At 35.3% G+C, this 10,540-nt stretch overlaps 1 protein-coding gene across 2 annotated transcripts; it reads right to left on the bottom strand.

The window, feature by feature from the left end:
- Positions 1-3,922: 3,922 nt before the first annotated feature.
- LOC137737664 (uncharacterized) lies at positions 3,923-6,133 on the bottom strand. Of its 2 annotated transcripts, XR_011068834.1 has the most exons (6): positions 5,976-6,133; positions 5,697-5,857; positions 5,537-5,617; positions 4,958-5,081; positions 4,734-4,849; positions 3,923-4,075 (listed from the first exon to the last, which is right to left on the bottom strand). XR_011068834.1 is itself a non-coding variant. In XM_068477207.1 (5 exons), exons 1-5 carry the CDS (start codon positions 6,102-6,104, stop codon positions 4,802-4,804), a joined length of 543 nt encoding a protein of 180 aa, XP_068333308.1. In that variant the 5' UTR covers positions 6,105-6,133; the 3' UTR covers positions 4,497-4,801. The 2 variants fall into 2 exon arrangements, 1 of the variants encoding a protein (XP_068333308.1); XM_068477207.1 differs by lacking the exon at positions 3,923-4,075 and having other exon boundaries at positions 4,497-4,849.
- Positions 6,134-10,540: the final 4,407 nt, after the last annotated feature.

The raw sequence follows: 10,540 nt of genomic DNA, 5'->3' as shown, positions 1-10,540 counted from the left end.
AAGTGGAGAAAAGCAAAAGCAGGAGAGAAATTGAGAGCCTTCCCCCTTCAAAAAAAAAAACACTTCTCCGACCCAAATCGAATCTCTTCAAATGCATAATCTTTAACTTTTGTAACGTCGGTCGTCTTTCTTTTTCCTCGAATACGTAAGAATGAAGCTTTGTGTAAAAGCAGCTTCTCCACCGTCACCTTTACCGTTATTTACTGCCATTAAAGCTCTTTGGGAAGTAAAAGAAATTCCCTGTTCTTTTTTTTTTCTTTTCTAATTTCGTTGGTAAAAGAAGTTTCTTTTTTTGCAGAGTATGCAGATTACAATATTGCAATTTGCAGAGCAGAGAAGCGAGGTCAAATTTTTTATTTTCCATACCTTAGTTTTTGCAGGAGCTTCTGAGAGTGATGAATGATCAGTAACTTTCAGTCCCTTTGTTTTTCTTCAAGTATTTGTCAAACTGCATAGACAGATCGAAGTCTCCTTCGATTTGTCTCTGAGTGTACTTTTGATTCAGGGCTTTGGCATACATGACACTTGGACAGTCAAGTTCTGAGCTGTCCGTAGAGAGACACTGCCACCTTGTTTTTCTCTCACGTATGAACTCCAACGCAAAATTTGCTTTCACAAAATCTTTTATCATAGCGTGTACAAGAATCTACATGTAATTCGATTATTTGAACACCAAAATTGTTAATCCAAACCAATTACGAGAAGTTAGAAAGTCAGAAAACACGAAAATGCATAATACTTATCAAATACTATAACTTGATATCTCGATCGAATGTAAATTTGATGATCTTCTCCGTTGATAAAAAATACAAATTTGTAAATGAAACTACTTTTGTACACAAGTTTGTACAAATTAATTTCACATTGGATCCAAGTTCTAACTAGACTTAGGTTCACCTGATGAACATTTTAGACTTTTGCATTCCTGATTCTATCTCGTTGTATTTATCTCTCATCACGTGATGAGTAAGAAACTAAAACCGCAAGACAGATTCTTTCTCCATAGTCCTCACCAGATGAGAAACTGTGTTTAATGTATCAACTTTGGGACCAAGTGGGCCACGGATTGGTGATAGTTGGGTTGAAGGATGCCCAAGTTTTTAAGAACAAGATGCCAAAGAAAATGCTCCATTAGCGACCCTAATAAGCCTATAGGATGTCGTAGTTATCCCTAACTTTTGTTCGTGGAGTTTGCATGGGAATATATCCAGAACTCCAAACCATTGAACAGTTCCACTTAGATATAATTAAATTATTTCTTGATGTGAAGCTTCCCATAATTTCCACTGGATAAAAAGATTGAAATTGTTTTTTATTAAGTTTGGATCTAGCTCGTGTCAATTCATGAATTGATGAGGAGTATTGGCACTCGGCTACAACTTTTCATGATTCTGACCTTCTTTCCAAGTAGATAAAGGAAAACACAAAGACATCGTTTGAAATATCGAATATTTTAAAATTTTAACCGTGAGACTTTATGTCAAAAACATAACAATTAAAATATAACTGCTAAAAAATTCAAGGTATTTTATATTTTGATAAATGCTAAGAATTTTCTCTAAAAGTGAGAATTTTCATGATTACTCTATTACTTCATAGTTTAATATTAATTTTCGTGTTAACATTGTAAAATATTGTTAAAAAAATTGAGGGGATAGAGAGTCCCACTTCTGATGAGAGATTTTCAATGTGTCGTGAACACGATTCGGTATACCACGTGTAATAATATAATCAGTAAGACTCTTGAAAGAAAATATCTCAATCAATTATATTATTACACTTGATATACCGAATTGTATTTCCAACACACTGATAAATTTACAACTTATGAAAGAATTCCCCTGGCATTTTTCATATTTCGAAACGCCATTAAAAACATAGCAACATGGGAAAAAGTTTTATTCCCAAAGCCCCCACAAAAGGCCCCATCTTTACCTTCTTTTCCCTAACCCCAAAAACATTATATAAATAGATTAAGTAATCAACTTTACAAAAGAAGAAAAGATAAAAGAGAAAAGAGAAATAGCCGTAATAAACAAGAAAAGCTTGCTCATCAGCCATATAAAATGTGAGGGATGGCAATTGATTCTCATGTAACTGAGTGTCCTATCTGCTATGACTCCACCAACAAGTAAAATTGACTCGTCATAGTTTGAAGAAGAATGATTGATTGCTAAGATTTGCTTAGTTAAATTCACACCATAATTCTGTAATCATCTCCTCTGGAAAGATTTTAAGTCTCAAATCAACATCATAATCCTATAATCATTCTTAAGTTCGATCACATATTTAGGGCACCAGACACAATTGAGTGGGACCACAGGATGGGTTGTGGCCCAAAATACATGGGATATGACGGTTTGTGAGTACGGTCAAATGATAAAATTGTCTAAACAGACGCACTTAAAAATTTATTTTTTTACGAATTATAATTAAAATTATAAATGTAATTGTGTGTATATATTTTTATGTATATTTCTCTTCTCAGTGATAAAAATATATAAATCTGATTGCACTTAAATTTCTCCTAACTCTCCGTTGCTTAGGAGATAATTGAATGAATGAAAACCTCCTTGTCCTTAAAAGCTGTAGCCTGAGCGGTGGCCGTCAGAAACAGTTGCATAAGCACAATTCATCATAGAATAAGACTTCCCTGCTGAAATGTTAGGTTCTGCTTACCTCCAATTACAGATGGACACGTGTTTAAGTGTTCATCATAATTCCAATATTTTGCTAAAGCCTAAAGGAAACTTTACACTTGTCTTTCGGCAACACGTAATTCTGACAATGGTCACCTCCTGCTTTGACCTTTGGCACACAAATTTGCATTTTAGATAGTAAATCAATCTTACTACGGAGATGCAGGCACATCAATTCCATACAAACACCTATCAGAGCATTCCTAAGGAATTGAAATTTTCTCTGGATTTCCATTCCGAAGTCGACACACCTGAAAATTTGAACCACTCGATTAAAATTCAACGGCTCCTATTAACTCATTTCCTAATAGCCCCTCCCCTTCATGTTCAAGCTCATCCATACCTCGTCCCGTCTCATATGGAATACCAATTGGAACGCGTTCTCTTTTTAAAAAAAAAAAAACTTGGCTCTTCATACGTAAAAATATATTCGTTTGTGTCGACAAATTACATGTCATTTCTTTGCATTGTGTTGGAATATGACCCATCACCGCATTTGTCTACCTAGTCCATAAGAAACCCAAAATAGGATGGAGTGACCACAATTTCAAGCCCAAAATAAGAATGGAGTATTTATTTGGTTAATTTGTTGCATCCACGACGTTGGATTCTTCCGTCGAATCGAATCGAGATATCCAAAAGGTCGACCCTCAAAAGTAGCAACACTAATTTTCTTTAGACTCAACTAAACGATCAAATCCCACAAGCCGGTTGACATCCAGCTATAAAACCCTTTACATATTCAACTTTGGTACACTTCTCACCACCTCAACCCCATTTGAACAAAAGTGCTGTTTGACTAACACCAAAGGAGAATATAACCAGTGTATTAAAAGCGTGAGGCGTGGGCGAGGCGTCCGAGGGATAGCCCGACCTAGGCCGCCTCACAGGACCTAAATTTTTTAACATACACATTGAACGTACACATATATTATATTAAAAAAAGAAGATTATTCATCAATAATCATCACATATATATACATATATTATATTATTATATATATATATATATTAAATAGAGGATAAAAAGCACAATGAACACACATACAACAATGCACGCAGACAACACATACATCCATTATAAAAAATAAAAAATAAAAAGTAAAAAAAAATAAAAAAAGAAAAGAAAAAAGGGGAGAGAGACAATAGTGCAAGGAAGATATATGTGGCAGTTAAAACCCTACCCAAAATTTGGGTTTGGGAGTTAAAAAATAAAAAATAAAAAAATAAAAAAATAAAATAAAATAAAATAAAAGCAGCCAAACAGAGACGCCTCGAAGTCCTGAGGCGCACCTCCACCGCCTAGGCGGCTCCAACGACGCCTTCTGTCGCCTTCCGCCCACTCCCTCAAAACAGAGGCAGCAACCCTCACGCCCCTGAGGCAAGCCTTTTAAAACATTGAATATAACCAACAAACAGAACCACTAAACCAAAATGCAAATTTTACATCAATCTAGAACAGAGAAGAAGTTCAACCTGCCTTCGGGAATAGACTAAATTGACTTCTTTCTTTCTTTCCTTTCAAATCACTTTTGTTGGGTTTTTGCCATTTTCTCTAGTTAAATTTATACCGCACTTTGCTAATCTTGAAGTTGTGTGTGGAAGAGCCATAAGGTTGAAAGGTATTCTGGTTAGACTGCGGCATGCGGTTATCTTTATTTCAACAGAACATAAAAGCCAAATAATCCAAACTCATTCTAGTTTTCCAAGTCCTATCAGATTATTTATTCGGTTGTTCCTATTTTTAACAATTGTGAGATATGCACAATTAGATAGCATGTCCCCAAACATTCAATAGGTAAAAGTGTAACGATATTGGTATATAACTCAATGTGAGCACAACAAACTGTCTCAAAGTCAAATGAACAGCACTAGCAAACACAGAAGACAAACCTATTGTTGGAAAGACCAAAAAATAGCAACAGATCTAATGATATGCAAGAATTTAGATTGATTCTTTGATTCATGCGTTCGACTGTGTCAAGAGAACAAATAACAAGTTCCCCGAAGAGAAGGCCAAGTATACAAACATACCCATCATGAGTTATCCCTCGAGGGAAAAGTCTTTTCCTATCAGGCAATCAGGTGCAAACATGAAACCATCATTGACCACCACCACGAGTTTGCAACCTCCTCCTCTCCAGCTCAAGCTAAAACAAAAATAAAATATATTAGCAAAGGAACACAGTGTGCTCATGCCTATGTTTCCCTTATGAAAAATAAATCTAAAATATAGTGGTATTTTTCAAGTATCTTACCACTTTCTTCACCCGCTCATTGGCAGCAGGAGTTCCTCCACTGACAGACTCGGGAGTATATGGACTGCTTACACGGACCTCATTCATCACAACTATGACAGTCTTGTCCCAGCGCACTGGAAGCCTGATCATCACCATCATCAATGGCACCCAGTGATCATCATCATCATCAACGGCACTCAGTCCACAAAATGTAAATTTCCAAACTTTTAAAATATAAACTTCTTACCAAACCTAGGACTGATTTACATTGCAACTAATGCTATAAAATATTATATTTTTCATCCGTTCTCATGCAAGACTCATAATCATTCAAAAGTTCTCTAAACAAATGAAAATGCCATAAAAATGATCGTCTCTCCTCAGATGTTCTGACCGAAAACCTCATAAATTCCTAATCTTTAAGCTACACAAAAGTCCAATTCTTATTAGAAGCTCCAATACAATCAGCTTCATGCAACAACATTTGCACTTTACAGTAAAATGGGTTGTTTTTGCTGATATCATGATGCAGAAACAGCAATCCTCATAATTTTAGTTGCAACTTAAATCAGCAAGAACTGAGTAAAAACAACTCACGTCTTAGACAAGGCATCGAAAATGTTCTGCGCCTGGCCAGTGACCCCAACGCCTATCCTCTCCGACTCTGCCTCCGCTTGTCTGCAACCCAACACAAAACCCAACACTTCAGCAATCATCACTCAAAGACATTTCCCAATTGGATCATCAAATCAATTACCTAATCGCCAGTTCCTCCCTGGCTCGCAGACTATTGAGATCAAGGTAACACTTTTTGATATCAAGTGGGTCTTCCGCCTGACCCAAGTACAACAGCTCCTTTATATAGTTGGCCTTCAGCAGCCGTATGTTCCGCCGCGCTCCGCCTTTCGAACCCTCTTGTGATCCCAAAAGTTAAAGAAGAATTGCAAGAAAGATCACATTTTTTCTAGGGTTTTAAGAAAAATTTGAAACGAAATTACTGACTGAATTAATAAATTGCGAACGGTGAAAGGATATGAATGACGACGATGTTGGAGGGGCGATCGAAGGTGATGACTTGGCCTTGGAACTCGTCGCTTAGCGTGGTCTTGATGGAGACCAAGCACCCGATGGCCAACTCCTCTGTGAAGCCGCCATCCATGGCCATGCCTTATTTTTCCCCAGATTGGAGTTCTGATTTTGTGATACACAAGCCCTAGTTAATTTCGTTGCTCCTAATATTTTAGTGGGCTCCTGATCCAAGGTGGGCTTGCACTTGGCCCAAATATTTGTGATCCAATGCAAAACATTAGCTTTACAGTGGGTCTTTTTTCTTTGTTTTTTTTTGGTAATTACAGTGGGTCTTTGTACACTTTTTATCCATGGACACCAAGTCACCAACCAATTTTTCTTATTTCAAACACCATTTTATCCAATGTTAAATTTACCAAAATACTCAACTAAAAATTGGTTTTAAGAAAATACTTTATCTTTATTAGAGAGATAATACAAATGATGGTAGAAGATGGCGAAAGTCTGCCCTAACCACTAGCTTTACTCAAATTCATTCATGTCTTTTATGGGATAAATGATACTTGTACGAAGCAATAGATTTTGGGTCGTTTACATTCTACTTAAGACTTTAAATGACAAGCATATTAACAATTTATGTAATTGAAGTGTTGTTACACTGAGTAATCGTATATATAAATGATATGTTGGTAACATGTATTGATATTGGATGGTTGGACATGTTACATAATCAGGCATCCTAGTCCAAGATATTTCAGTAGTAAATTTCTTTGAACTGGAATCTCATTTCTTGTACTTCATTTCTACTTGTTTATCAAGAATCCGGTAAAAAAAAATAAAAATAGAGCTATCAATAACCCTTTGCTTTGGTTCCTTCGACGGTGCTTTGAAGCAAAATATGTCTTGTCACTCTCTCATCTTCTTCACCTCGGTATCACTCTGCAGCAGTGGTCCTTCTCCTTCACAATACAAATTTTGGAGGATGATTCTCTACACTCCTATTCTCATCCTCTTCCATTCACTCCTTTTACACATTATTTTTTATTTTATTATATCTATAAAAAAAATCAATATAAGATGTTGATGTGGTTTAACTGTAACGTTCAAATAGGAAGACATAGAATAGTAGAGAGATTAAGAGGGTAGAAAATCTTCCTCCTCCACAAAACTTGGGGGCAGGCAAGCAAGCAAAGCTCTTTTCTCTCTCTCCCTTTTATTTCAATTTCTTTTATATACATTTCATCAGACCGTACGTGGAATCGAATACAGGAGAAGGGTTTTTGTGGGATGAGACGTCATTGATAGCGGTTTTTCAGAAAGAATATCATGTTTAATTTGAATGTAATTATTAATATCGAGAATAATGCAACTCTATATAAACACATGTCAAGATCTCTAGCATCTCAAACATTGAATTTACACTCTCAACGGTTCGTTGGACATAAGTTTCGTTTCCATACAAAAAAAGAAAAAAAGACATGCCCCCACATCCCCCATCACTTTGACATTCTGCCCTAATCGTGGGTCATCTGAGCTGGCCACCACTCCATACATCCGGGCATGGCGTTCAATGTTTGATATAATTCATTTCATTGCACATTAGATAAAAAAAAAAATCATTGCTCATAGACTAGAATATTTTGGATTAAAAAAAGACGAAAATATTTATTTCCAGACTTAATTGGTAGTATTTCTTTTTGAATTTTGTACGTACCTTAAAAAATCAGTTCAACTTATTGCTGTTCTTTTTTGCAGCTTCTGTGATTCTGAATTCTGTCGATACAACGTTTTTCATTTATTTATTCGTCTCATGGTTTGGTTCCCTTTGGGTCTACTGGGGCACTGCCAGCACGACGTGCATGGCTTTATGTTTGTTTTTCCATGTTTATATAACTAGGGTTTCACTGACCAATATATATAAAATTAGGGTTTTAAAATTCGATGCTGTTTTGGAGTATGAAATATATATTTGTAATGATTAGATTTTAATTTTTGTGTTCTATATATTAATATATATGGTTGACTAGCTGGCCAATCAAATCACACATGATTAGCTAGATGGCTCCTGCAAGTGCTCCATATCAAGATGCATGGATCTATCTTGCTAGAGCTGATCAGTTTAGTGGGAGTTTTTTTAATCATAAATTTCCAAATCAGAGGACTCCATGCTGAAAAATTATGACTTAAGAGGGAAGAAGAAACTTCGCTCTCGAGTGGGTGAAAGGAAGTCAAATTCGGCGGTGTAAGCCATCGCAATGATGCTAAAACGTCTTCTTAATTCCTACTTGTTTTCTAATATAGATATAGTACGTAGATTAAGCGTCACTATGTCAAATCTTCATCAACTCAACTAATATTGTAGAACTCTGATGTTACTCTCATGTATAAGATGTTCTCAAAACTTTTTTTAATTAACAACTACAACTCATAATTTGAACTCAGATATTACTTTATAATATGCAGATTGAATGTCACTAAACTAAATCACCATCAAAAGATATTGCGGAACTTATGGTATTTTATGTGTGCCCCTTTCCTAGATTGCATCTCAATCATTGTTACTAATTTTTTCACTACAAATTGTCAATAAGGCGAGCCGTAGCATGACTCATAAGAAAATCAAAGGTTATGTGTTTCACTACAGTTTAATGGCTCATTGGAGAAGTGCTTTTAAGTTATTGAAAGTGCTTTTAAAGAAAATACTTTTTGGTTCAAAAACACTTAAAGTATTTCTTATAAGAAACACATATATGATGTTTCTTCCATTATTAACTTGCATGTTTACTAAGGTTTGATTTAAAAAACATTTTTTTAAAAAACATTTTCAATTATTCCGAAACACTTTTCAAACGAGCTCTAAAATTGTTGTTTAAGACCTTTTTGTGCTGGTATTTTTATACGCAAATCATTTTTGAATTTCTTCTCGTTAATTAAGAAGCAGTCCTGTCCAATAAAACATGTTTTACTTTTAATTATGATAATTTGAGTGCTTGATACAAAATGCTAACAATTAAGGAGGACTACACGTGTCATTATATTTGAGGTTGACATATGTTAAATTACTCCACCGACTCTAATGGCTTAATCATGTGAAAAATATATACAAACATGTCCTAATGTATGATGTGAAAGTGATGATGATGGGTAAGGGTGAAGCTTGATGTATCGATTAGGTAAGAGAGTGACATAAATAATGAATTCGGATCATCGTTGGATTTGTGAATCATACTCGTTCATCGTACATCGTACAATTATAAATTATTTTAAATTATTTTATTTAAAATTAAATACAACAGTACTTAACAAAAACTGACCGCACGATATACGATAAACAGACACGATAAAAATAGTAGTTGTTGGATAAATAATGATATAATATGCGATGCAGGTGAAATATCCCTCTCTTTAGGCTATTATCTAGCTAGCTTCACATGATTGTTATGAGTCGGATAGTTTGTAGATACATTTCAAAAATAACATAGTTGGCCTTACTTGGAAAAAAAATAAGTAGGTGGGTTTTTGGTATGGTAATTAATTTGCTAAGAGTCAATATCAAGGAGTTACTTCCATGAAGGATCTAGAACTAGCTAGAAACTTTAACCATCCATTTAGGGTTATGATCCAACGAACAATCCGTATCAACATTAAGTCATTAAGTCATTGACATGTACCAAAAGGGTTTCATATACTAATAGTTTCGATCTCATATGAGTATGCTGTCGCATACAACAATTTCACTCAAAACTCTCCCTTTTCATAAGTGGGATTTCACCTGACTGTAGCTGAAGGTGCTTACTTAATTTGTTGCCTATATATGATCAGATACTATTGATATATAGTCGATATTAGATGTTGTTATGGTGTTGATATGGATGTTGACATGTTTTTGCAACATATTGACATAATTTTGGTAATTTCCACATTTTGTCAATGTGTTATCTGATGACTATTGATATGTTGTCCAGTATCTTGCTTCAGCTACAATGGAGCAAAATCCTCTTAAGAAGGATGAAGCAACTAACGAAAATGGTGAGACTTGTAAGGTAATTCTATTTAGGGCTCAAAGCTATCAATAATTGCAATGGTTAGAGAACACACTTTACGGCTCAAAGACGATCATATCCTCACGCAGCCTCTGGTTATAAGGGAATGTTCCACTAAAAGAAGGGCAATTTGAGGTTTTTACTGTCCCAAAGTACAGAGTATAGGAACTTTACCAACAATGTACATACCTACACATCCTAGACAAAAGGAAACGGAACAAATAATTATATTCTTTTTTCCGAAGAAAACAAAAAAGCCAGCCCAAAAATGAATGTATAAAAAAATCAAAGGCCCCCAAAAAAAAAAAAAAAAAAAACCCTGAAAAAAGAAAGGGCAAAGCAGAAGCAGAGCACCACATGTGGCGAAGAGCCGTGAAGACAACAAATCACAAAACCAAAAAAATGGTCTGGATTTGGAATTAGTTGGCTAACCAGAGAGATAATGGGGTTTCTCTCTACGTGTTTTTGACGGAATCAATCACCCCACAAACAAGCATCCCCCTCTCTCTCTCTCTCTCTCTCTCTCTCT

Source organism: Pyrus communis, chromosome 6 (assembly GCF_963583255.1).
Source record: "Pyrus communis chromosome 6, drPyrComm1.1, whole genome shotgun sequence".
NCBI classification, from domain to species: domain Eukaryota; kingdom Viridiplantae; phylum Streptophyta; class Magnoliopsida; order Rosales; family Rosaceae; genus Pyrus; species Pyrus communis.
The sequence above is the reverse complement of the archived record's forward strand: the minus strand, read 5'-3'. Positions and strand labels throughout refer to the sequence as shown.